The 27,934-nt window shown below is 40.0% G+C and overlaps 2 protein-coding genes and 3 non-coding genes across 5 annotated transcripts; 1 reads left to right on the top strand and 4 right to left on the bottom strand.

The window, feature by feature from the left end:
- Positions 1-377: 377 nt before the first annotated feature.
- Positions 378-9,560, bottom strand: vamp3 (vesicle-associated membrane protein 3 (cellubrevin)). Its single transcript, XM_070852202.1, has 5 exons — positions 9,469-9,560; positions 4,285-4,363; positions 2,897-3,055; positions 2,465-2,516; positions 378-2,357 (listed from the first exon to the last, which is right to left on the bottom strand). Coding segments are annotated over exons 1-5 (309 nt in total). The 5' UTR covers positions 9,471-9,560; the 3' UTR covers positions 378-2,340.
- Positions 9,561-13,761: 4,201 nt separating this feature from the next.
- On the bottom strand, positions 13,762-13,834 carry trnar-acg (transfer RNA arginine (anticodon ACG)). Its single transcript has one exon. It is a non-coding gene; the product is annotated as a tRNA-Arg (tRNA).
- A 1,136-nt stretch (positions 13,835-14,970) lies between these two features.
- Positions 14,971-15,043, bottom strand: trnar-acg (transfer RNA arginine (anticodon ACG)). Its single transcript has one exon. It is a non-coding gene; the product is annotated as a tRNA-Arg (tRNA).
- Positions 15,044-16,101: 1,058 nt separating this feature from the next.
- Positions 16,102-16,174, bottom strand: trnar-acg (transfer RNA arginine (anticodon ACG)). The gene has a single exon. It is a non-coding gene; the product is annotated as a tRNA-Arg (tRNA).
- Positions 16,175-16,826: 652 nt separating this feature from the next.
- On the top strand, positions 16,827-27,409 carry ccdc3b (coiled-coil domain containing 3b). The gene is made up of 3 exons (XM_070846227.1): positions 16,827-17,495; positions 21,556-21,730; positions 25,725-27,409. The coding sequence occupies exons 1-3, from the start codon at positions 17,137-17,139 to the stop codon at positions 26,016-26,018; spliced, it is 828 nt and encodes a 275-aa protein (XP_070702328.1). The 5' UTR covers positions 16,827-17,136; the 3' UTR covers positions 26,019-27,409.
- Positions 27,410-27,934: the final 525 nt, after the last annotated feature.

Here is a 27,934-nt window from a genome sequence, read left to right as displayed (position 1 = left end):
GCGTACTTCAGCTCATCTAACAGGACAGTGGAGGTACATAGGACAAGGCCTACGCAGCCCTGATAGAAACGATAGTAAATGTAATGATAATGGCGACAATAGAATCTAGTCTAATGGAGGCTGGGAAGTCCTGTTGTAAAAAGTTTGTTGGGGCTCATTATTGACTGCTCAATCAATTATAGCCGTGTAATGACATAACATTAGCTGATAAAAAATAACTGAGGGAGTAGGGCTATATCAGACAGAATCAGGGATGATATATTCATCTGTAAAGCCTGAAAGATTGGTTATAAGTCCCCCAGCTTCTTTTTAGAGGAGTCACCTATGACATGTATTCAGTCACATATCAGAAAACAAAAACAGACGAGGCTTTATGATTTAAGTTCATTCTGTTTTATTCAAGCAAAAGGCATATAGGGCAAATGAGAAGAATTGCACTTATTTCCAAATGCATTATCAGTAGGGTGACATAAGCAAGGCTTGGAAGTTACTGGGTCTCCAATGATGACAATTCAGTACACCTGGGATAAAAACCTATGCTGTAAAAGCAATTTCTGTGGCCTTTGAAACCATTACACAACTTCCTTAACGGCTACAGTTTGGCTTTATACTACAAACATGTCTAAAGAACCCATTTTGTGTTTGTCAGTTTAAATTAACAGAGGTTAATGCATTCACTGCTAATGTCTAAAAACTACAGAAAAATGCTCCATCAACAGTTCTACTTGTAGTAATGAAATTACAGAGAAAGTGAAATTAATGTACAAAGTAATACCAAATTATTTGTCCCACTAAAATACAGCAGGGAACGTAATCATCCAGTGTTGGTATGGCATAAATCACGGTCACGGTCATTGCCCCACTCAGACATGATGCTCAGCAGCAGAGCACTTACACACAAAAAATACTGTACAGTCTCCCTACGGTTAGTTCTACATATCATTAATTGCAAAAAAAGGTTGGCTAGAGGAATAATTAAGCTAAAATATCACACGAGAGAAAAACTTTGCATTGATCAGATGGGGTAAATGCCAGTGTGGCTTAACAGAAGACTTTAATAAAGGTTAATAAGCTTGGCTGAGTTATCAAGCAGCACAGTATTTGTTTGTACAAGCAGAGCATTGAGAAGGCACAACTCGTTTACTGGCTAGTACACAAGATCAATAAGGCGTGGCTGTATTTTGGCTGTTCTCCATTGGAGAAACCATTAAGGCATCTGTCTAAAACTACATTTTTATGTTACTGTGCTTGAATATTTCACAAAGGCAAACTTTCTGGCGTGTACTTCAGACGTGATTGAGACGATTCTCCACTTTTAACCACATGTAGTGCTTTTTTAAAATTCTTTTTGAAAACTTTGTAGCAGTTTAATCTTGCCTGGCTGTGAGGAAGCTGGTCTTGGCACTTACCTAAACACAAGCTAAGACTAGTTTTTACTTCCTACCTGAAAGCAAAGGAGGACACGTGTGATCAGTTGATCAAACAGTTTGTTATTGGTTAGCTTTTTGTCATCAGGTGTCCAATGAAACTCCTCTTTATTCAATCCAAAACTAAATGTCTTACAGTAAGCACTCAACCATGTGCACAAGTGAAATGGGTATCGGCTCCTTCGGGGCCCCATTCAACTGTAACTACTCAGAAAATGGCAGAACAGCACCTTTTTAAAAAGATGAGGAGAAAAATCAAACTATTGGTGTTACAGTCTGAAACATACAAATGTGTATATGTTGGAAAGGGGTATTTCTTCTATGATATGCAGGGTTACGGTTACTAACTAAACTAACACAACAGCAAATGTTCAAAGGCACTTCTCTTAGCCTGGCACACAAAATCGATAGCTATTAATAAAACATAAAAAAGTAAATATAAGTTGAGGAGAGTTTACAACAATATTCTTCACTTCTAGTCCTGAGGCTGGAGTGTGTGTGTGCTTTGTCATACGGTTGAAGATCATTCATTTATACTTAAATTATCAACCTGTTTCTGTGTATGTTTCTGTTTTCTTTGGCAAGTGGAATGGCACTCTAGCACAAGTTTGGTGATATGTGGTATGGTGCAGTAATGGAGAATAAAAACTCCGGTAATATCACAATCCTTTACTCAGGCACACATGTACACACACACACACACACGTACACACACACACACACGGGGCAAACCAGGACAAGGAATGAAGACCTCCTGCAGGAGGGAAACAATGTTGTGGAGCTCAGTAGCCAGTAATTATGTGACGTCTTCCTCTCAGACATTAATTGTACATGTTGCTCCTCTCCTCTTCTTCATCGTTTCCTCCACTCCTCCTCCTCCTCCTCCTCCTCCTCTTCTTATTGGCTGTTTTTTTTATGAATAACTCCAAACTGTGAATGAAGTAAGTAGGAACTTTTTTAGGTGAAGGACTAATTTCACAAAGAAATCACCACAGATGATATGGCAAACTTCCCCCCACAACAGGCTTGATACTCACTAATAATGATGATGATGATGATCACTATGACAGCTATCAGGATGGCCCACATCTGAGGGGGGTAAAGGCAAAGCAAATTCAGTGCCACGCACACTGACTGGAATTAAGATGTCTATTGAAAGACGTTTGTAAGACTTGTTCTTTTTGATTAAGAATATAATTTTCTTGACTACCAATCTAGTTTATACATGTACCATCATAAGTGGTTACTGTATATACTAGATGCTGAGAACAATGTATCTTTGATGCTGCTAAAATCAAACACTTATTTCAGTGAACATGGAACGCCATTTAAGGGCAAGGCTTTTCCAAGACAAACATAATTTAGACTTCCAGCCGTGAGACATCTAGCAAGAAGTTGATTTAAGATTAGTTGGAGTTGACATTTACAGGCAGAAAGGGTGTGGTTATTTTGGAACAAACTATTGGCACCTTGCAATTCTTCCACCAGTACTTCCTTTTCAGTTTAGCAGCACTGGTCTCGAACTGGGAGGCTCCAGCCTGCAGTGCGTCTGCCCGGTCATCCAGTTCAGACAGCTTCTGGTCACGTTCCAGTACTTTGTCCACGTTAACACGCATGATATCCACCACCTATGCACACACAAACAAGAGTGAAATGCTTGGTTTAATGTCAGTCATTTTTACAAGCCTGTGCCTTGGTGCACTGGATCTGGATGGGGTATTTCTGACTAGACCTTGTTGAAGAACCACCAAATGCCTAAACTGTGCGTGCGTGGTGTTGGGGGTGGTGGTGGGGCTTTAATATATCCTGGCCTGTCAGTATTCCTGCATAAATATATTGAAAAAAATACATTAAAAAAGACTAAAAATTAAGGCACAGAACAAAACCACTGTTCAAAAAAGATCAAATTTAACAGGCATGCAAGTGAGAACACACATTATCATAGAATACACATAACCCATATGTTCCACTGATCCACAAACCCCACAACTGCCCCTCCTCAGACAGAGCGGCTGGGCGGAGGGGAGTGTGTAGGCCCATGCATGGCTTACATAACCATGAAGACAGTGATTACATAAACTTCTGGCTGCCAATTGGAGGCTTTGTGTGACACACTGAGGTTAAAGTTCTGTATGGGAGGGGCCAACCTCAAGGAGGCCACAACTGAGAAAGAGAGGGAGAACCGTAGAGGCGATTAAGAGTGACACCACACGAGGAGCAGCTTGTCTTGGCAGCCATTTTTTCCTGATGACCTCACTGACACATCCTTGAATATAATTTCTAAAAATTGGACGAGAAACTGCTTTCATTGAATGTTCTGTGGCATGTGCAATGACATGTGAAAGTAGAGCGCTACAGAGCTGCTGTTTCCACATTGTGGTGATTCATGACACCGTTGCCAAGGGTTATGCAAGTCTCTGCTCGAGACAGACGTCAAGGAAGGACCGAGTCACACAGAGTGGCTGAAGACAAAGGGGGGGCAGGGGATTGAAGTTCACTGATAAGGGCGGGCCAGGTGAGAAAAATAATGTACGCTAAGAACGGTAGACTAGGTAGAAATGCCCCTGAATTTGAAAGAAGGCATACATATAAACATGCAAACAAAGAGTCTAGTGACTTCCAAGGAAAGTTAAACTCTGATGCACATAAAGCAGAAAAACTAGGTCTTATTGAATTGTTACCATACACTTAATTCAGAAGGGCCATCACAACAGATACTTTTCCAGCAAATTATAACCCTCTGCATGGACAATGCATTCTCCTTGAATTTTTCCTGAGTTTAGTGTGAAAATCTAAAGAAATTCACAGTGGTGCTCTGACTGAACCACATAAGTCAGTGATCAGAGACGGATCGTACCTCATCCACCTGCGCCTGGGTCTGCTGCAGACGCCTGTTGCCTGACGCTGCGCCAGAGCCTTCTGGACCTTGGGCTGACCTGGTGAAAAGATAAAAATTAAGTGTAGATATTAGCCTTCTGTGGGATTTCACAAAGGCATATTTGATGCACCATGTTGTTCAACTTGCATCTAAAATGTTAAGACACACATGGCAAATAACAGCTGATGGTTAGTGGAAACAAACACGACAGAAAAAATCAATTCTTATCACAGTTCACATCCAGTCTATCACATAGCTATACGGTCCCTGAATCAAAGTCATAGCCACTGATAAAAAAAACACTAAATAAATAGATAATTACACTTCTGTGAAAAACTTAAAAGGGGAATACTCATCTGTTTTAGCAGGGGAAGAGGTGAGGATTGAAGCTGTGTGCTAAAGTGTGAAACATATGGCAACTGAGAGTAATGGCCACTGGATGGTTAATGGATAATAATGGATAATATGAGAATGAAAGCCTATTTGTCAAACAAGGATACAGAGGATGGTGATAAGACTTAAGAGTGGACGGGATGCCCTAAGATTAATAGCAAGACTAATGTGTCAAAACAGTCTAGTTAACTGACAGTTGATAGCTGGGTAAAATGCATGGAAAATATGCACAGCTGTGCAAGCTGAACAAACGTCATACACCCAGTCCTGTTCAATCTGCAAGCATGTCTCTGAGCTCATAATTTTCATAATAACTTGGGAAGCAACAACAATGATATCATACAACAAATAGAAACCATGAAAACTGGAACAAAGGAGTCATACTGTTTACTTTATCTGCTTTGATTATTTATTCAGGATTTCTAGACTTGATATGCAGTCTTTGTCCCTGCAGCCGTCTCTATAGCGGTTAGCTACTGCCACCTTCTGACTTGAGTCAGCACTGCTCTGTAATGACCACACTTGTCTTGTCCAAGACAACAGATAACAGAAATTGGGAGGATGTGTTAAAGGTGTTTACACTAAAGTGTAGGGATTGCACAGCATACACTCTGACAGAGCCCACATTAAAAGACAGCCATAGAAGATAAAATAAGATATATTTTATGATATGTATGCTATAACAAGAGATATAAAAATATTTACAGTTTAGACTGTACTATGTACACTTTCTTTTTCCTTTACATGCAAAACAGTTACTGCACACAGCAAGCAGACACACCCATGCATGCTGAAATGTAAAACACAAAACCCTCAAAACATTTACCATGTTCAAAGCATCCCGCAGTCTACAAATGAAATTTGTTTGCTATTGCATGCCTTTTTGATAGCATTATGCTCACCAAATTAAAGTACCAGACTCATATTAACTGAGGAATGGGCCAAAAGTGAGAAATAAGAAGGGCCAAGAAAATGGTTGTGCACCAACTCTGACAAACCAAATAACCCCCTAAACGCGGCCGCACTGACCTTCTGACCAGGGCACCGGTGACAGACCCAAACCCTCACAGCCTCTCTCTTATTTCCCCTGGTTTTACAGAGAGAGAAGGCCCTTCTTAGTTTCAAGATCACAACAATCAGACAAAAATATGCTGATGTTACTAGACATACTGCGTATTTGTTTCCAAAACACAATAGTTAGTGGGTATTGATGGACGAGGAAGCAATAACAAAGGACACATTTCCGTATATTCTAGCCAACTCCTTCCTCCACTCTCTCCAACCTACAAAACCAAGCCCTACTTAGAAAAACAAGAAACTAGAGAAACGGGCAACAGTTAGGGGAGCATATTATTGGTGTTTTGGCTTGGTATCAATATAGAAACAAACCCAATGTACACTGCAGCATAACAAAGTCAGAGATCAAAGTGGCTGATCCTGCAATCTGGCTATTATCTGACACAGAGCTGAGTGGCTGAGAGATAGAGTAAATATATATATATATAAAAAAACATCTGTCGGCATTTCAAAGGTGACTGCAGCTGATGCCCTCCTTTAAATACAGCACGTCTAAGAGTGAGATACAATAGCGCGCTTACATTCCAGTTGCCTGGACTTAAACCACACGGGACCTGCTTCACTTCCTGAAGAAAAACAATGACAATCGTAAATCCATGACGTAAATCCTTCCAAAAGGAGGACACACTCCAAACCCAACGATAGTGAATAGGTGGGCTAAATCTAAATGGGTATGCACATCCTCTGGAGGTTTTGGTGGCAAAATTATGTTCTATTTTTAGTAATCTACGGCAAATGTACCGCACCTGTTAAAAACAAGCTGCAGAATTGATACAGATGTCAAAATTACATACAAAATTACAGTGCTAACACTTTCAATTATTGTTGAGGGCACACCTTGCCATGTCTATATGTACATGTGTTTTAAATTACTGCTGCCATTTGTGCCCTTAATGTACTGGAAGTGCAGGTCAAGAAGTGCGAGTGTGGGCAGCAGGCTGCAGCTCTGCAACTGGATTTTATTGGCAGAATATAATTAACACGGAATCAAATCTCTCTGTGTAATTTGGTGCTCATATTTCCACAGGGAATTAACTTACAGACTTACGACACAGTGCAGCTTTTAACTCATTGCTACTGCTATTTTTGAGAAGATCTGAAGTATAAAGGCAACTCTGATGTTAACTTCTGTGGCTGAATTTCAATTTGAACAAAAAAAAAAAAAATGCTTCAAAAAGGAATAGGCTAAAAGTACATGCACATGGTCAGAAAAATTGCAACTGGGCCCTTTCAGAGGAAATATTCTGAGATAATATAGCAGGTAAAGCACAGGTGTAACCAACAACGTTTACTATGGCTCACAGTTCGATGACAATGAGCCAAGCATGCACGATAATTAATTACACCTGTGCTTTTCCCACTATAACATGTTATTGTGAAACGATTTTATTTTGGCTTTAGAAAACCACGAGTCCCACATTAAATAGCAGAGTTAATCCAAAAATAGCTTAAAATCTAAAAATACTTGCTTTATACTATGCTTTCTGACCAGAGACAGCATAATATGGGCAGATAAAACTCTGATTTCCCTGCCCTATTGGACAAGTAGAAAGTATTTGAAATGTTAAGCATTTCACACCTACCCATTTGGGCTGCAACAAATGTTTCATTATAAAACAATCTTTTTTTCACCTCGATTATATCGTTTGATATATAGAATGTCCTGAAATAGTGTGACGTCTAAAAATGTGTTTATTTATCCAACCAACTGTCCAAAAGTCAAACATATTTGGTTTCCTATGATGGAAGACCAAGAAAAACAGAAGAAAAAAACACATCTATGAAGCTGAATTACTTTAAATGATGAACGGATTCTCAAAATGGTTGCTGATTAATATTCAGTCAATTGACTTATCGGTTTAATCAGACAATGACCTGATACTTTGTTGCAACATCACTGTATAAATGTACCCCTGTAACTTCCTTTTTTTAATCAAATCTTGCAGACTTTTTCTGTTGAATTACATTCTTTATGAGTAACCATATACGCTATTGGCCTTTTACAAAACAAACAATTCAGACTCAGCATAGCACAAAAAGCAAAGGTATAATTACAAATAATGAATGACGTCTTTCCTTTTAAGTGCCCCTGTAAGCCATGCCAGGTGAGCCAACTTACACAATAACAACACTGTAAGACTGGCCAACATAAATGGACAGCAGCAATCATTTATATTATCAATAATTACACCTGTGCTTTTCCTCTACTGACATGGCAAAATGTGTGTTGTTTAAAAGGTCTGTTGATTGCTACTTTGGGTTCTGTGATGATTGTTAGCAGATTCTTGATGTAACAGCAAGGTCACCACGTTTCACTTCAGATGTATTTTCTTCATTTCTCAATCTAAAATAAATCTGTAACTTTCTGAAAGCACAACATGTCTCAGTCTCATTCTAAATACAGCAGAACATGACTTTTAAAGTAGAGTTTCTCTAGACTCTCATAAACCTAGTCTGTGCAAGACATGCTGACAGATGCAAAGCTACTGTCCACAGCAAATGTGTGAAAAATTGTATCATAAGAGTCATTTTCACTTTAATATTTTTCTGTTCATTTTCTTGTGAAAATGCATAATGAATAGGTTTATCTTTGGGTTGCAAATTGGACTGCAGCCAACAAGAAAACAATCAAGGTCTGGAAAATTCCCTTTGACTTATCACTGAAACATTGTCGATAACTCCTTTTGAATATTTTATACCAGGACCTATCTTAAGCAAGGATTAACATCACGCAGACATGGATAGATTTAATCAGGGCCTCAAAATAACTTTGGAGCACTGAGGTTCTTGTTTTGCCTCCGTATATTCTGAACTATATCCATACTGTTCAGACAAATGTAGTTGGTGAGTGGTGAGTAGATGGGTTGGGCTGGGATGGGAATGGATAAAGGGATGAAATGGATGGGGGAGGTTCATGGAAAGAAGAAGACAGGGGATTTTTAAAGAGATTTGGCTTGAGTAGCATTGTCAAAGTTCGATAAACAGTGAATAATAAAAAGAAAACATCATTCAGTCCTACTTATTACACCACTTATATTACCCTCTTATCTGTACAAGTATTAACCACACACAAACACACAGACACACAGACACACAAACAGACAGACAGACAACCGGTATCTTAAGTTAGTCATCGCTACACTTAGTCTTTAAAGCACTGAAACATCACCACTTCTTGTACTTTACTCAAACTGTAGTGATACAAATTACAGCAACCACTTATAAAACTTACCACTATTTTCAGTTTGTTTTCTTTGTATACACGTAAGTAGCAGCATTTGCTAGACCAACAGACAACCAGGATGCGGAGGAAAGGCTAACTTAGCATGTGACCGTGGACGGCAAAGCTAGCATGAAGCTAATTGTCTTGCATTCGTATTAGTGTACAAAGCTGTGACGAAGCTGTGCAAATTCTACAATCCTGAAGTGTGTTTTCCTTTAATTGTCAATTAAATTGACGTTACCACCGTGTGTGTTGGGTAAAGTTACCCAGCTCTGACAGCTGGCTTAGCTAGTTAAATCTGGAAAACTATCATAGCACTTGTTGCATGCTAGTAGCAAAGTTTAGGGCGTTGCTTTTTTTTCTATGATCCAGTTTCGCCAAACTACCCGGAAGGCCGGTATGTTTAGACGCGTTTGACGGAGTTAACATAACATTTTTAAAAACGTTTGGTAGAAACATAATACACTTACATTTTTGAAATGAAATGTCTCCGTGAGAGGCCGCCGCTGCTTCTACTTCTCTGTGAGCTCAAGCTAAAGTGTCAACACGTAACTGTTACTGCCGTCGGTTGTTAATGCTGCCTTCAAGTGCAGCAAGTGCAAGTTTCCCACTTTCAAGTCGAAAATAGGAAATATAAGCCGATGCAAAAGCGGATAATCACTGTGCTAAATAAATCCAGGAAACTGGGAATTTTATTTTCCAGTCCATATACAAAGATAATTAAGACAATAATTGACATCAAGTAGTACTTTTAGCACTATTAATACATAAAACCTAAAGTGTAAGGCTAATTTCTCTCTTTGTACTATTCGTCATTCGCTGTAATTTTGTCACAAAGTCCTTGCTAATTGATTATCAGAAAATAAAATCCCCAAGAATGGCGTTATATTTTGCTTTACATTTTCGCATTTGATTACAAAGCTAATTTGTATTATTTGAAGTACGAAAGTGTGAGCTAACGATGAGCACTTGAAGGCAACATTAAAGAGGCAGGGGCCTGTTGCGTGCATAGCTAAAATTATTAACGCATTGCTAAAGACTGTACACAAGTATATCCAGTCTATGCATATTACATTAGATTCTAACATTATAGGGAGCTCATTCTTATATTCATGGCAGGATATTATGGACAGTGATGGTCAGTGAGATGGATGATAACGCCTCAAACCAGTATTTTCAGCCTTCAGTGCACTGGTTTCTGTCAATTAGATATGCGAGGGGCAAAGCCCGTGATCAGCATGTGACACGAGAACTAAAGCTTTACCTTATACATATTCAAAGTAAGTACAGGTCCCTTGACATGTATTTCCTAATTTCAGCTGAAAAATATATCATTACTGACACGTGATTTCTGCAAATATCTTCAAATGTTCAATACTTGAGAGCATGACACAAAACTGTGAAATCGTCTTTGTCCTCTATATATGCTGATTTAAAAATAGAAACAACACAAAGAACAATGTTATTCTTTGTTTCAGAGAACATCCACAGCACCCAAATATGAATTAGATGCTGCAGGCTACAAGTCAGGACGTTATTGTGCCATTCTTCTTTTAAGCCAGTGAACTGTTTCCTACTAAAAGTGATTAATCAGTGGGTTAACTTGAGCTTTTGCAAATTCCCTGGATTGCTTTAACTAGTTGGTGAATGGATTGCAACAACACAACACCAATAGTTTGTGGATAACTGAGTGAGAAAACTTACCTCATAAGATTCAAATTAGCTGATAAATGAGCAGGGAAACACAACACAGAGGTGGCATTAGAGGCCACTGATGGTTTGATGGGTATTAAAATGAATCATCATCAGTAGGCTGGGGCCTTCATGGTGAGCAGATCTACACCCAAATGAACACCTATGGGAGAATTTGGACTGAAGACACCGACATCATTAAAACAGGAAAAGAGAGGACATCTTTTAGAGGAACAGTGTTCGCTGAAGCTGCTCTGGTGGCTCACGTGCGCCCAACATCTTACTAAGACACTTAATGTTATCGTAGTTTTCCTTTAATTTGTCATTTGCAACAAAATAGAAGAGACAATTCATGCATATAATAAACTTTTATTAAAATGTTAATATAAATCTCCCTGTTGTGAATGGTTACTTTGCACTTAACATGTGTACATAGATTTATTTTAAAATGTTAATGGATTTAATCTAACATTGATGCACTTTTTAGAAGAAAATATACCTTATATTCGGTTACATGTGTATTTTGAATCAGTCTTTACAAGATTATCTAAATTCTATTTTCTAATATACTGGAGACCTCCTTTTTTCTATTTCCAACTCAGTGACAAGTTACTAAATTGTAAGAAACAACAGCATCATGAGCTAAACTTAAAACGATAACAGCTGGAGGTTAACAAAGAAGAAATGAAAGATTCATCACTGTTCTTAATATTTTAACTTAAAATATAGGAAATTATGCAGGCAAGTTAATCCTTGAAGCAAATCATCTTCAGAGGTCACAGTGATTATTCTTTCTATTCTATATTTCATATTTTATATTTATATATCGTCTTGCTAGTTAACTGTAACCCAACAGCCCCATTGTCCTCTTGTGCTCTCCCTCTCGGCTACATCCCAGATCCGTCAGCCACCACAGATCTCCCTCCAGGGTTCTGCTACAAGATAAAAAAAACTGTTTTTAAGCTTTGTTCATAGAAGTCCTGTGCAATATGACTTCTACTTATTTTAAAAACAACATAATGAAGTTAAGATTCAACACCAAACTATTACTACTTACATAGTTTACTTCTCTCTGAGCAGCACCTCCATTATACAGCAGGTTGGAACTCTCCACCTATAAATAACATGTTATATTTAAGTTCATCATACACAGCAGCACCAGGCTTTGATAGTTCTTTGTATCCATGAGGGGTGTGTTTTAGTGAAGTTCTCCCTTAAAACTGGTCTATGGCAGAGCTTGATGCTAAACAGAGAGACAACGTGTACCTGAATGTCCTAAAACATGACAGAAATCCTAGTTGATCTCATTCCACCTCTCTGCTGGCTTTCATGCTGGTCATCTGATATTTGAGGCAGGTGCACTAAGTAACAAAGTCGATGTTAATGGCCTGCCTTCACTTTGTGTTCAGATTGCAAGGCTGGTATGTAGGAACACAGTAATGGTAAACGCCTCAGTGACTGGCTTGATTGAGTTACACCTTATCCCTGTCGAACAGAGGAGTGCCTCTCAACTCTGAAGTCCAAGGTCTGGACGCGGTCTTTATTCATGATGTTTAGTTTCATGTGGATAGAATCTCCCTCTGTCCCGCTGCCCAAACAGACTGATGGCCCACTTTTAAGTGAAACTGTCCTGTTGGCTTCCTGTTGTTGACGTTGTGGGTAGTTACTGACATTTACGCTTGTTATGAAAAATTAGACATTGCAAAGAGGAATTCTGAGTGAAGATTTTAAGTCTGAATGCAATGGAAAATGATCAAACTTGTGAGCTGAAATGTGTATTTTAACTGCGTTTTGGTAAAATGTTTAACCTGAATTGGATTAAAGGGTAATGTTGGGGGATCATAAATTAACAGAAATAAAGAACTAATGACATACATGATTGTGTTTCTCTCAAACCTAAAAACAAATCAAATTAGGCCAAACTAGTGTTTTTGGCATTTTTAAACATCTGTGACTCCTGGCTACCAATATCTGCATTATTTATTTTCAGGTGCATGTTTGTTATAAAGAATCGTCTACACACATCAAATGTGACATTGTAATGTGATGTTATTGTTGATAGATAACTTACATATCCTACATTCGCCTCTACAACTTCTTCAGCCTCGCTGACCTCTGTGCTGCAGCCTCCGGGGAAACACTCCGATGCCCGCTTCTCTCTTATTTTTTGAAGGAAGTCCGTCGCTGTCGACTTTCTCAGCAGTGCTGTCACACAAACGGGTGACGCAGATGCATCAATTACCCAGACAATAGCTGAGAGGTTGAAATATCAGTCATGCTGTGTCATAAAAACATCTCACCTCCCTCGCAGATGTAGGGGATCATGAACATCACAGTGAGCAGGGTTGCAGCCATGTCCTCATGCAGACTGTCACACACTTGAGTGATGTGCCCCCCTTGCAGCTCTTGGTGCTTTGTGTTTGTCATCCGAGAAATCCCCACGCCCACCACCATCCCAGCAGTGTTCCCGAGGGGACGACAGGCATCAGATGGGTTTGCAATGAGCAGTGGGGTTGGGAACAAACGTGTGAGTGTTAGGGGAGCACCTTGTAACTATCAGTACTGTGTCTTGAAGGTGATGAGAACAATGCTTGTGTGTTGGTCTGTGTGTAAGTAACAGAGCTTTAAACAATGAAATCACTTTAATTCTAATTAAATAACTACCATTTACTACTTGTGGTACATGTTCTGCAATGTTTGCTTTCTCTGTGATAATTCCCCTGAATGAGTAGAAGCAGAAACTATTAAAAGTCAAAGGATCAGCAGCGAGCTGTCATAATAATGGGAGATCAACTGCACTGTAACGCTAGAGACATTAAGGCTTGATGATGCTGCCACCTAGAGGTGCCACAAATGTACTTTAAATACATGGAATCCATTTTTGTACATTAACCCACATGATTGCATGCCATAGTACTGACTTACTGAAGTGTCCAGGCTTACATGATAAACGTCTGATTTCTTTTCGGTGAGTCAAATTATAGAACCAGATCACAGTGAGAAAGATGTGTTTTAACTTAGGCACACTTATGTGTTCTCATACATGAGATTTTGTGGTGGAAAGAAAAGATCGAGCCAGCCAGGAGTCGAACCTAGAATCTTCTGATCCGTAGTCAGACGCGTTATCCATTGCGCCACTGGCCCCACATGGAAACTATGAACAAGCTATTCCCTCAGTCATGACTCGCAGGGGCATTTTAAACACGTCTGACAATCCGCTAACATAACTAACTATTATGACCTCTTTAACAGCGTGTGCTCTCACCTATCAGGGTGAAATGCCTCAAAAAGGTGCACCTAATAATGAGTGACTAATGTATTGTGTGTTATACACATGTAGGTGAACCGACCGTCTTGGGTTTGCCTAACTGGGTAAGTTTAACAAGTAAATAATGAGCGGAACACAGAGACTTAGCGACCTGCAGCAACTGCTTCTCTTATTTTTCACTCACATGTCAAACGCGGAAGTCCGCCAAAACTGGTGCCTTACAGCAACACTGAGGGAGCAAGCACCCAGTACAGGAACACAAACAATACTAATTGTGGTCCCATCAGGGAAGTTGTATTTATCTATTGTGGAACCACATAAAGGCTACTGGCCTACTTGAACTCACTACTAAATTTGAAAGGATGGGATAACAAGGTAGATTAAAGAGATAGTTCGGTTTATTTCGCGTTGTCTTCACTCGCTTTGGTGCCACCAGACTCCTTTTACAAAAACAGTAATTTTACTTCGCAGAAAACTGGAGTTGCCATATCATTTGGCTACTTTACTTGTGTTACTGTGTAACTTTGGGGTTTTGAATGGTTACTATGAGTCTAAAGTAAAGTCTTAATTCATTAAGTGAGGCAACGATAGCTTGGCGAACACCCATATTCTGCGAGGTAAAATTACTGTTTTTGTCAATGGAGTCTGGTGGCTTTGAAGCAGACGACAAAGAAGAAGAGATAAAGGCTTCAGTTTCCAGTCGAAAGGGCTGTCTAACAGCAATGTGAAGCAGTGAAACTATTCTGAACACAGAATACGATTAAATTAATGTATATTTTTTTTAGGAGGGTATTTTTAGGTGGCTAAAATACCTTTTCAGGGAGCCCTTGTTCACAGCAATACGTGGCTGAGCAACTGTCTGTGCTGCGACTCCTGCCTGCTTCTCCAAACACACAGGAGGGATGCAGACTGAAATCTACTGCAACTAACTATACCGATTTATTTTGGAAAGCAATTCGCTGTCAGTATGGATGTAATTAGAAATGGTGTGAAAGTCTCTAAAGAAAAGATACGAGCCAGCCAGGAGTCGAACCTAGAATCTTCTGATCCGTAGTCAGACGCGTTATCCATTGCGCCACTGGCCCTGTACAGTGCAAGGGAAAAGGCTATTCCCTCGGTCCAGACTCGCAGGAGCATTTTTTACATTCCGCAGGTTCCTCTCTCTGCGACACATTGGACAATATAACAGGCTAACAGCCCAGTATTAAGCGCAAAGTTAGCTACACCAGCAGCCTAAAATAAACCTTAATTATATATCAGCTAGCTATTTATGAAAAGAGACTTGTTCGTGACTTAGCCAACTGTTACTGACCTTCGTTTGAAAATTAGCTAGCTAGCTATGTTTATATGAAACTGTTGTAATTAGCCTGCTAGCATACCGGCTTGCTAGCACTGTAGGTAAACCACATCTTTTTCATGATTGAACTTAACATGATATTATTATTGTATTGTATTATTGAGACAATAGGATGGCGATGCACTTACCAAACATACAGTTCGAAGAAAAAGTTCAAAAGTAGCGATGCTGAGAGGACTTTAGTTTAATTTGGCAGCTTCCGGTGCGATTCTTGGTAGTTCTACTGTTGTGATTAGTCAAATCTTGGCAGGTGCAACGAAAGGTGATTGGTTCTCGCAATTCTTGGTAGTAGAGCAGCATCTGATTGGTCAAATCTTGGCACATTTCTGGTAAAGATGGGTAATGTGCTCTGACATGATGGTTTGCTCGACCGACAGGTAAGTGGGAAACATGACACCTCAGGGGAAATGTGCCCTGACTGTCAGGCTCTTTACCTCCGTGGTGCTGCCGAACACTTCAGTCTTTTATCTCAGTCAAACTGAATTACATCATGACAGGACCATCTGTCTCTGCTGAGTTTGGGGCCTCTCTGACACAGAGTTCACTCCTATGAAACTAAAATATTTCAGATTGCAATATTGTGTTTCACAAATGGACGCCATCCATAACATTAGTATATTGTCTTTGTAAGCATCATCTGTACACGAGATACCATGTTTCTAACCTCGCAAACTTTCACCTTGTATTTATTCATGTGTAGCCGAACTTCTGTAGATGTGATGAATGGCCGTCATGCTCTATGTTACACTTGTGCACAGGGATGCTGGTGATTATGTCGAAAAGTTACGAGCCAGCCAGGAGTCGAACCTAGAATCTTCTGATCCGTAGTCAGACGCGTTATCCATTGCGCCACTGGCCCTGCGGAAGTCTACTCATGGTGATTTCCCTCGGTTTTGACTCGCAGGTGATTTTCTTCTCTGCCTAGTCAGGATTCACATAACCATGTCTATCACATAATGATAGAAAATTATATCAAAGTTAGGGAGTCACGAGCAACATAAGAAAAACGTACACTCATGAAATTCTCACATAAAATTACCCTGAAACCAAAGTAAACAATAAACAAATAAGAGCAGATGTATAATGCTGCATATAAAATAGTGATAGTCTATGCTGCCTTGTTAGGGCCCGAGGTCTGTAGTGAAAACTGTAAGTCATATCAACAGCCTATCATATAAGCATCAGCTGAACATAATACTATATAATAAGTAAATAATAATAGATAAGAAATGATAAGCAAATAAATAAAAAAGTAAAGCACCAACTCAACCACCTACCCTGTGTACTTGCATTTTGTCACTAGAGGGCGCCACTGGTCTTTTTAAATGTGTATTTCTGACTTCAGTGTTTTATTGTTTGCTGTGGAGACTTAAAGACTTTCTTTTTTTTCTTGCATTATCTGCCACTTTATCTATTGGAGCCGGATGATTAGTTGCACATTTTGCATAAAGTTTTGCTCCAGCAATTTCACACGCAGGCCTGAACGCATACTCCCCTGATCTCATTTCAAAGGTGAGAGGCAAAGTTTTTTTTGCAGGGGATGCTGGTGTGAAAGGGCAGATCCAGTGGTTGCAGGTACTGTAGCTGGAGGAGGGAGCAGAGGGACCGACTCTCAGAGAGCAGAGAAGTTTCCAGCTGTCCGGGTCTGTTCTGTTGTTTAAAACCCACAGGAAATAGTAATAAATAGTCTTACTGTGGACATCGGTCGATTCAGCATCGGTGGAAGTATGTGCATGCTGTGAGAGCCCTGCAGTTTTTCTTTTGTGATTTCATCCATCAGCAGCCTCGCCGGCACACAGTCGTCCCCTCTCTACCCGGATCATGTGGATTATTTTGGCGTTTATTCTGGCTGCGGCCGGTCCTGATGGGAGCTGGGGGTGTCAGCTGCCACACGACTGGAGACCGCAGACAGAAGCGTGCCGAGCCGAGCTGGCGGAGATCATAGTCTATGCCAAGGTGCTGGCTCTGCACGAGGAGTCTTACAGCGTGTATAACTACCTGCCGTGGGAGCACGACACCGACCTGTTCTTCTCCGCCGAGATCGAGCTGCTGTGCGACCAGGCGTGGGGCAGCATGCTGGAGGTCCCCGCCGGCTCAAGGTTCAATGTCACCGGCCTGGGCTACTTCCCCTGCTTCTCCTACAGTGTCACCAAAAACAACAACTACTACTTCTTTCTAAGGTGAGAAAGCCACGTTCCCTATTGATCTAATCGATCTCAGCCTCTTGTCACAGATTTATGAAGCTCTACCCCACAGAATAATCAGAATCAGAATCAAAATTACTTTAATAATCCCCAGGGGGAAATTTCTTTTTATGAGTGGAGGTTCAAAATTTAAAGTATCAGACAAAAGAGGCAGAGATTAAAAAAAAAAAGAGAGAAAAGTTTCCACTAAAAGAATCAACTGTTCATGTTTGCTATTTCAGTTCAACCTTATTATGATGTACTTTGACCCCATCAGCATAAGGTTTCAAACATGTGAATAAAGCACGTTTAAAGTTTTAAAAGTTTGCCTGAGTGACTGTTGCCCAGATGGATGACCCACTCCACTTGCACCCTCATGTCCAAATGTGTTTTTCAGTCTAGAATAAACCCCTCTTCGCTATCCCAGATCAAGTGCAAATGATGCATTTTCAGTTTAAGAGAAAAGATAAAGCCTGAAAAATGTTGGAGAAATGTCACTGGATGTTTGACAATCAGGCATCTGCTTTGTCATGTTTGCTCCACATACTAAAGATGTCCAGCGAGTACAGCTCATTCAAACACATTCATCCAAACTGGAAAGTGCTTAAGATGTGAACGTCAAAGACAAGGCCCTCAAATGTACACTTACAGAAGTCTGATTAGTTTTGAACACTGTGCCATCCAGTACCAAGGTCTGTCTCCAAAGTCTCATTATGAGACACCTGAATCATCATTAGCTCCACTGTCTGTCCCTCTGAGCTTGAGACCTCTCTGACACAATGTACACATCTACATTTAAACTGGAGGAGAGAAGTTCCATCAATTAACTATTGGAGGATCTCAAAAAAAGGCAATTAAAAATCTGTATATATCTTTAAAGACCTTCAGCAGTTGGTTTTCAGTAGTTTGTTCATCCAGAAGTTTAAACATTGTGAGCAAAATGCACACCTAGTATAGGTGTAATATGATTTTGTTTTAGAAATGTAACTTTAGAAGTGATATTACAACATTTTTGGGTCATTGTTGTTTTTATTTAATAGTGAACAGTTGAAAAGTGACAGAAAATAAGAGGGCAGAGAATCAGAGTGACATTGAATTGAACTGGGGACGTTGCCATCACAGTATATTGGATGTGTGTGAACCGCTCGTCCACCAGGACAGGAGTGTAATATAAAATCAGGGATTGAACCCCATCTCCTCCCCTGTCTCTCCGATTCAAGCCTTCAGACTTGAGCAGAGATCCGTCGTGAAAGGAAGTAAAGACTCTCCGGGTTCAATCAACCGTCGGCCACTGAGGAAACATTTGCACTCAAAAGCAGAGGATTGGCACCATCCTCACATATTCTCTTTTAATCAGTATCTGTCCATGCGATTCCATATTGTTTTCAGGCTAATGACACTTTTAATAACCTGCCAAACTTTCCACTCAGATTTCTAAAATGTATGTGGCAGGTTAATTCTTAAATGTCTGTGTTGGACAGAAACAACACTGTTACTCAGGAAACGTCTATTGCATTCCAGCCAGTGTAATTACGGAGCCAGACATTTCCCAACAGCTTGAAGGTAAACCTACAAAGAATTTTCACTCAGGAGAGTTATCAGCACGCCAACGGTCGGTAGGACCACCTTTTGTCTTGCTCGATGAAGGGAACGAGTGCTTACAGGCCTTTACCGAAATTTCTCTTATATTCTGCTCTTTCTCTCGAACAGATGAAGCGTTAGATATACAGAGGGGGGCACTGAAAAGCATTCCTTAAGTTTAATGTTTGGCTTTCCCACATGCGGGTCTGCGGCACGGCCAACTACAATGTGGCATATGTTACACATCATATGCACAGAATCACACTCACATGTGTGATTGTGTGCGATGACGGCTAAAAGACTTTAAGGATGATTTCATTGGTTTTATTTAATCACACCTCCGGGGCTGACTTTGCTGTCCCCTGTTGTGATGCAGAAAACATCCAGACATTATCCCTGTAATCAGCCGGGCGGCCACCATTGGAAACTTCCTGAGGCTTTAGTCACAACAGAGCTCTGTTTGGATGCAGACCTGGTGATAATTAAGAAGCAATGACTGCTACAGTAAGCCAAAGCAGTGATCTTTTCTCAGTGTTTAGCAGGGATATGATGGAGACAGAACCCCCTTCCCCCGACAATGTTCAACCACATTTTCCTTTCCAGACTTTTGCCCACAAAGGAAGTGGACCTATAAGCAAAATATAGTTCAAATGGGTATTAAGATGTTTTAATGATTATTCTTTTTTGGCTACCAAGGATTTGTAACATTGTCAGTTGCTCCAGAGGCTTGTTACTGACTCTGCTTCAGTCGCATGCTAATTAAAATAGAAATCATTACAGTTTTTGCTCTTTTTTTTTTGCCTAGAAATCCGTTTCAAGTCCCACAGATCTGACACCCTCGCTCGCTTGTCTTATATCTGTCAGTTAAATGTAATGCTACAGTCTGCAGTCGTTAGCTTAGCTTAGCATAAAGACTGGAAACAGCTAGCCTGGCTCTGGATTAAACAAACGAGACACAGCGTGGTAGTTAGTGATGGTGGATGTTGTTAGCTTTGGGCTGAGCCATGCTAGCTGTTTCCAGCCTTTATGCTAAGCTAAGCTAACCATCTTCTTGTTTTAGCTGTTTATCTATCACACAGATATGGAAGTGCTCATGAGCTCCTCATCTAATTCTCAGAAAAGAAGCATATTTTCCAAAATCTGAAACTGTTCCTTCAATCTATCATTGAGCCACTGGTGTTGAACCCTGTAGATTTGTGTCAAAATCACTTGCTTCTGTGTTTTTCATAATAAAAGAGGTGTTTGCTTTCACTTGATGTGTTATTTGTCACCACAGAGAAAATGTCAACTTTCATGAAAATTGCCCATCAGTTGGTTGAAAGAAATGAGATATGGCATGCCCAGCTCTGTGGCATTCCTGCTAACGTGAGACTCCCCTGTATAAACCTAAAGCAGATCAGTGTAGAGTTTCAAAGCAGTGTCGTTGTGGCTGCTCTGCAACACCGAGTCCCAGACACTGCATGAACAAGCCAAAACTGAAAAAGTTCTCATCGCAGCCCCCAATGGACGTCTATTTCCTGTTTGAAAGGCCTCACCAACACTGTTTCGGACAAAAATAGTCTTTCCAATCAATCATGAGTATAAGCTCCCAGGACAGGACACGTCAGACCCTAGCATGGAGAAAAATGCGATCGAGAAACACCCTCGGGACCCTTTAAACGAGACGGACTGAGTGTTCCACTTGACGTTTTACGTTTGCTGTAACGTTAGCATATATCTCACTGCTTCAAGGTTTCTCTGTCAAAAGAAAACAACTGAATGCCAGACTTTATCTGAGATTGTTCATGAACTTTCACTCAAAATGAAGTTTTTAGAATATGTTAAGCTGCGCATGTGCTGCATTTGTGCCGTCTAACATATTTGTGCTGTGTTTATTTATGTTCCCATCGTTACAGTCCAAACAATTTCTTCTGACCTGCTGGTCAATGTGCTCACATCTGACCATTGACCTCCTCTGCTCAAGCAAAACATCAGCTTTCTTTGTGCTCTCTCAACGTGCACACACACTCATACATACTCCCCCACCCCACACACACAGCCTCTGATAGGGACAACCCAACTTTAGATGTCCCTTGAGGGGAAGATGGAGTCCAGATGCATGGAAACACGGTGCTTCCAGACCGTCTCGCTCATACACTTTCGCATTGTAGGAGAAGATTTGAAACATTCACAGTAAATTTCTTTTGTAATTTTCTGGCTTGACTCATCCGCATAAAAATAGATTATGGTCTGTGAACAATTTTGCATAAATATATATTTTTTTCAAATATTTATAACCTTTGCTATTGACACTGATCTGTCTTCTATATGGGATAAATTGGTAAAACCTGTCCATTCACTTCACTTTGAATGAACCGGATGATAAAATTTTTTCTCTTTCTTCTCTTTTTACACATGCGCAACTTTTTACTATATGTTCACGTTTGCCTTTATTCACAACTGCATCAATACAATAGTTTCCTTTTTCACCTTGCAGGATGGATGAAAACTACAATATTGTCCCTCATGGAGTGAACTTCCAGGACCCCATCTTCCCCGACACCGCAGAGATCCATCGCGCGTTTGCCAGTCTTTTCCAGTTTTCCAACTGCACGCCTGGTACTCAGGTCCACACCTACACACCGGAGTGGGAGGCTCAGGAGGACAGCCGGGTATGTAGCCCATCAGAGCTATGAACTGTCTCTCTAACCCACAGTTAGTTAGATAAGGACATCTACTTTGATTCGGTTGCTGCATATTAATGATGGCTACACAAATGATTTGGGAAAAATAGCCTGAAGTGTTGTGGTGCACACATAAATGTTACATCCTGCTGTTTTCAAAGGAATACTATGAAGAAGCAGGCAAGTTAAACATTTTCCTAATGCATGGGAAACCAAATACACATTTCCTGAGGTTTTGGCAAGACAAAGAACTCACTGTGTTTAAAGGAAAAGTCTACTGTAAAAAACATTGTTTTTCCATTTTGTTGTTTAATGGTGTATTCTCTTACGCTCAAAGACGAGATCCCTAATGTAGAAGTAAGTGATATCATGTGGAGACGTGTCCAGTGCAGCTACAATGGTGTTTGATAGCTCAAAAAACACTTGCGTCTGGTCAGTCCCTCAGAAACAAAAACAAGTGCTGTTTTTAGACATTTGCAAACTAGAAGACAAGTGCAGCCACAAGGTATAATGCATTTTGAGTAAAAAGAATGACTTAGATAAATGTTGTTTGACTGAACTCTCCATCTATTTATAGAACCAATGCAACAATTACATGACCATCCTCTGGGGACATTGAAAAGAACTTATTGAAATGTGGAAAAGCACAATCTAAAGTAAAAGTGAGGAAATTGGATACATCATAGTAAATCACAGCTCATAACCATAAAATAACTCGGGACAATGCAGTTTAACGACATTGTGAGAGTACCTAAAGGTCTCTGTTGTAATGCTTATGACACTTATATTGATGAGCATCACATTTCAAAATGACCTAAAATTAATAAGCTTCAGTTCCACTTCACACTTAGCTTTCACTCTGAAAGTGTCCTGCATCTCGTCTCAAGGTTCATGTGTCAGCACATTAATGGTTTCCAGTCATTCACCACTGCTTTATCCCCCTTAATGAATCTAAACCTTTGGCATAATCCCCCTGATTTAGGTCAGTCTTCTTCTGTCTGTTTCCAATCATTTGCTAACTGCTCATAAAAGCAAAAATCTGGGTAAAAAGAATGAAAACATGGTTTGTATTTCCATTAACAGCAAACATTCGGGCCAGGCCTGTGATTATAATTACAGAGCGACATTTAGATATCAGTACTGCTCTCTTACATCATCCTCATGATTAGATTTCCTCCCAGCAAAATAAAAACAGACCTTTTTACTGGTGCTGCGCAACCATTGTTTGGACAACTGACCTGAACTCACATTAGAACAGATAGCATTATAATCCAGTGTCAACCAAAGTAAATGAAAAGCTATGTAGTCATCTTGAGATTTAACACCAAACATTGTCAGCAATAAAAACATTATTTCAACTAGCATGATTTTTCCCACAGTTATATGGTCTCTGCACTAATGCAGACGTATTAGCTTTGAAGGGCTACAAACGAAGTCCAGACTTGGTGCAAATGCAAATCTGGTTGCTGCTCACAAAATTTCAGCTTCAGTTAACGGTGCTGCATCAAAAATGTCTTTTATGCCCAAGTTGTGCAGACACCCGTCAGTTCTTCCTTCCTTCCTTGGAAAGGTTTCAAACACGTGTCGTCTGGGATGGGGAATGACATGTGAAGAAGGCTTCGTCCCCGAATAAAACATAAACCCTTTTGTTCCGTGCATGTTGCAGTTGAGTTTGGATGACATCAGAGTTGATAAAATCCTGCTGCACACTGAGGGTGTGCCACATGGATCCATTTTGGAGCCTGTCAAATACTTGGGATCTGGAGTTTGCAAGATGTGGGCAACAAATCAGGGGATGGGGCAGTCTAATGTGTCTAATGCGTTTTATGGGACATAGTTGCATTATGGGAAATGTAGGATCTAGTGTTTTTGGAGCTTAACCCATAGCAGGGTCTGACAGTTAGGATATCCAGCTTCCGTTTCAGCTGCTCTTCTCCAGTGACGTCACTTAAGTAATCTCAGTTTGGAACCTAAAAGTTTTTAGTTGCTTTACCAATTCTATTTACCATTTACATAAATGATGCATGTTGTTTTTGAGAGCCAAAGTTATAGATGACAATAGTTTGCGTATCTCCTGTCACACATTCGGCTTGATGGCAAATTCTTGTTGGTAAGCTGTGACACAAGCTTGACTTTTAGTAGTGAAACATAACAAGCGTCTCCATGAGATGTAGGAGGTGGATTGTTGAGACAGTTTCCCTCTCAGAGATATGATTCAATGATATGCTACTGTGTTCACTCATAAGCCCTCAGACTCTGTTTGGTTTATGGCTGGAGGTAAATCAAATGCTCACTGCTGCATTTTCTATGATAAATACATGTAAGATTGATCTGCTGTCCCGTATTGAGAAATGTAATAACCACTGGTATATATTTAACTGCAAAGCCCTTGTTGGAAAATCGCCATCTCATATCTCATCTATGCTGCTCTGGAACTTAACCAGCCCCAATGATTGGTTAATGCTTATGAAACGATATATCAGAACTAATGTAGGAAAGACTGCGATTCCTGTTAGTGCAGTGTTTCATGGAATAGTTTGCAATGCCGCCTAAAATTCAAAACTCTTATACCATACTCTGTAGTTTTCTGTCAATCGGCTAATCAATAAATCGACCAATCATTGCAGCTCTAGCTCAGGGTCAGGGTTACGTTGCGTCTGTGTCTCAATCTTGCAGTATTCGTCCACACTGCTCCTTGGCCTGAAACAACACTGCAAACGTGGACGAAGGAACCAACTGGAGGCATCTTGTGTTCTTTTTTCTCAAAGTCCTGCATGTGTCATGTGCCATTTTACACCCTCCGCTTTACATAACTTGATAGTTCTGCTCCTGAACTTCATCCTTTGCATAATAAAGTTTCATACCCCTTTCAACTCCCTTATGGGACGTAAGTAAGAGCACATGGGAAAACTCCACAGCTAATATTACAGCGAGTAATGTACTAACCAGTGATGTGGGCTGGCAGCCAGCAGCACATTTTTAACATTTCCTCAAAACCCTCAGCGGTTGTTATCTGATGGCAGGGAATATACATCAGTGTTTCACGCTGGCCCATGTGGAAGCATTAGGATATGTGAAGGAAATCCACACTCAGGCAGACAGACGTGCAGTCACAGGCAGCTGGAGGTAATTCTTTCACCTAGAAAAGGTCCGGGGCCTTTGGATTGTCTGTCGCCAGTTTGCAAGCATGTTGGGTTTCAATCTCGCAGTGGTGTCTCACTGAGTCACATGGAGCGTGTTGTATAACCATTTTTATTTACCTCAAATTTATCTTGGTCTATACAGTTTGTGTTTGGTTTCTATAAATCAGCTGCTGCATTAAGAGCAGCTCACAAAGTACAGGGTAACTCATAAAAGTCTTTAGAAATGTTTCCACAAACTGTTCCACAGCAAGAAAACTATAATCTCAAAAATACTCAATGATTAATTTCTTGACTTTTTCCCATTTCTTTTCTTTTTAGGCTACAAGCAGCCAAAAAAGTTCTTTTTTTTGACTCACCCATCCACAAACGTTGGAATATGTTGAAAGACTTACGAGCTGTTGTCAGAAGTTGTCAGCCCAAAGAGCATGCCAGAAGTGTTCTCATTTGACTTATCCAAAGGAAATCCAGTATCAAAAACTGCAGATCTGTCAGGTGCTACATCATAAATGTAACAAAAATAAATTAAATCAGACACTAGTATTCAGTATGGGATAAAACTCAATACATGATTTCATTCAAAAGGCAGAGCAAGATGAAAATCTGTTGGAAACCTTGCAGAATAAGCAGAATATAAGATCACACTGGCCTGTCCTCATGCAGGGACGTGAAAGTAATTGATCAATAATTTGACAGTCCATTGTTGAAATTGGTCACAGTTAAATGCATGTTTGTATGAAATGCACTAAATCAAATGCGCCTCGTGCTTTTCCAGATATTTCAGACTTATTTGCCATAAAAACTGGAGTAATCGAACGTATCTTTTCATCTTCTCCTCACAGTTGTTGTGCTCCGCTGTGCAGAAGGCTCTGTTCGAGGAGGAGGAGAGGGTCAGGACTCTCTCCCAGCAGGTGCGTTCCTTGGAGAAAGCCAACGACCACCTGAAGGAAAAGGTGAAGACCATGAAGCGTCTGCTGCGTCAGGCCCAACGAGAAACAGCGAAGGAGCAACAGACCCTCAGCTTCAAACAGCTCTACAAGTCAAAGGTGCCCCAAATTCACCCTGATCAGGACACAGCCCAGGACCAGAGGAGCCCGCCACTTAAAAAGGTCCTCATCCGGAATCTAAAAAACTAGAGATTTTGTTTCTTTAGTTGTATGTAAACTAACTTTTGCTTATGACGCATCATCGACAGAGCAAACTGAGAGGATTGTGTGTGAAAAGCTGGGGGTAGAGATGGCAACAGCAGCAAAGGTCGGCAGCAGTGGTGATCAATTTAGAGTAAAACAATGGCCTTTAAATGTAATTTTGTTGTTTGCAACCTAATTGATATGCTTATTTCTGAAGAAACTTCACCTACACCACCAAATTTGGCCATTTTGTGCATCTAACAAAACACTTTTGTTTTAGCTAGTGGTAAAATTGGCCTGTGCCACTGAGACTGTCAACTACAAAGAGACTATTCATGCCTATTTACATCCTTATCCGTATACCTCTAAGAACTGTGTGTGTGTGTGTGTGTGTGTGTGTGTGTGTGTGTGCGTTGGGAGGGGAAGGCTTTCACTTGACCTATTTTGTGTCCCCAGATGAACTAAAGTGACGGATTAACTGACTCTGAGATAAAGGATTTAAATGGTTTCACAGAAGTAAGAGATCGTCATCTAAATCCCCTTTGCTCTTATTTCACCCCATTAGTCCGGTATGATCGTTCTCTCTCCGGATAGCTGCTGCTGTTGGCCGTCTTTGCACCCCCAACTTTTACCTTTGTCTTTTGTTGGTTTTATTCAGTGGCAGCACAAACGTTTCCCAAACATTGGACAGAGCTCATAGCTGGCTGATGCACTGTTGAACAATATGTGGACAATGTTAAAGCACTGAAAATTGAATATCTTGTTATTTTCCTGTGCTGGACACATTATGCATTGTATAAATATTAGGGTTAGTTATGTTTCTCGCTTCAGAAATACTATCGTCAAAATGCTCCAAATCAACCCCAGTCTTTTCAGAGTCCACATTTGGACATGATATTATGTCTTTCTCTCTTGTGCGTGGAAATAATAATTATGCTCTGACCTTGTTTATGACCAAATAGTTACAGAGGAGCAACTCTGCCAAAGTTTAAAAGCTGCAAGGCCAAATGTTACGTTACATCATTGTTTTCTACCTTTTCCTGCCTTTCATTGACTTGTTTGATCTATTTATACCCGACCATAATCATCTCAAAGTGTAGCAGTTCGTTAAGTGCAGTGAATTGTTTCCCCCAAGAGTGCATGTTTTCAAGTTCTCCTTAATGAAAATTGTACTGAATGAAAGCATAATTTTTCTATTTTAAAACAGAGTGCTGAGCACTCATTGAGTCCAGCCAGTGAGCCTGGTGCGGTATAGGATTGGCTTTTTCTGTGTCAGAAACAAGTTGGCTCTTGTTATACTTTCTGTATTTGCTTTTTCTATTATTTTGCTCGTTATAAACTATAAACGTCTGGTTTGCTTTGCCAATAGCATAATCATTTGTGTAACAGCTATTGTTTTTTTTGTGTGTTTTTTTTTTTTTTTTTATAAATAAATGAACTTTTACAAAATTGGTTTTGTCTTCATAACGTGTACATGACCTGCATGTTACTTTTTTGGTTTGAAAGAATAATATAAAAAGTAATCAAACCACACATCATAGCCTCTTTGAGAGCTACAAAGCAGTTCCTAATGTGTCCTCATAACATCTGAATCTATGAAGCTTATGATTGTATAAATGTAGCGTATAAATCAAACAATGAAAACTAATATTGTGTTAAGTTGTAAAAGTAGCACCAAAATCCCTACAGTGGAAAAAGAGGATAAAATTATTTTACAGCTGCGATCTAGAAATGCAGAGTTTATAGTCTGGGTGTTATGAAGATGTCAGTTTTCATGTTTGTATCTTTTGCCTGATTGACTTTTCCAAACCCGAGTCTAATAAGCTAAAGTAATGAGTAATGAGAATTGAACCTGTTTCCTGGTATAGGCGCTTGCAGCAGCAGCTAAAGCTCTAAAATAATTTTCATCTGCAACATCGATC

This window comes from Pempheris klunzingeri, chromosome 2 (genome assembly GCF_042242105.1).
Source record: "Pempheris klunzingeri isolate RE-2024b chromosome 2, fPemKlu1.hap1, whole genome shotgun sequence".
NCBI classification, from domain to species: Eukaryota; Metazoa; Chordata; class Actinopteri; order Acropomatiformes; family Pempheridae; genus Pempheris; species Pempheris klunzingeri.
Note: the sequence above shows the minus strand (reverse complement) of the source record. Positions and strands in the feature narration are given on the sequence as shown.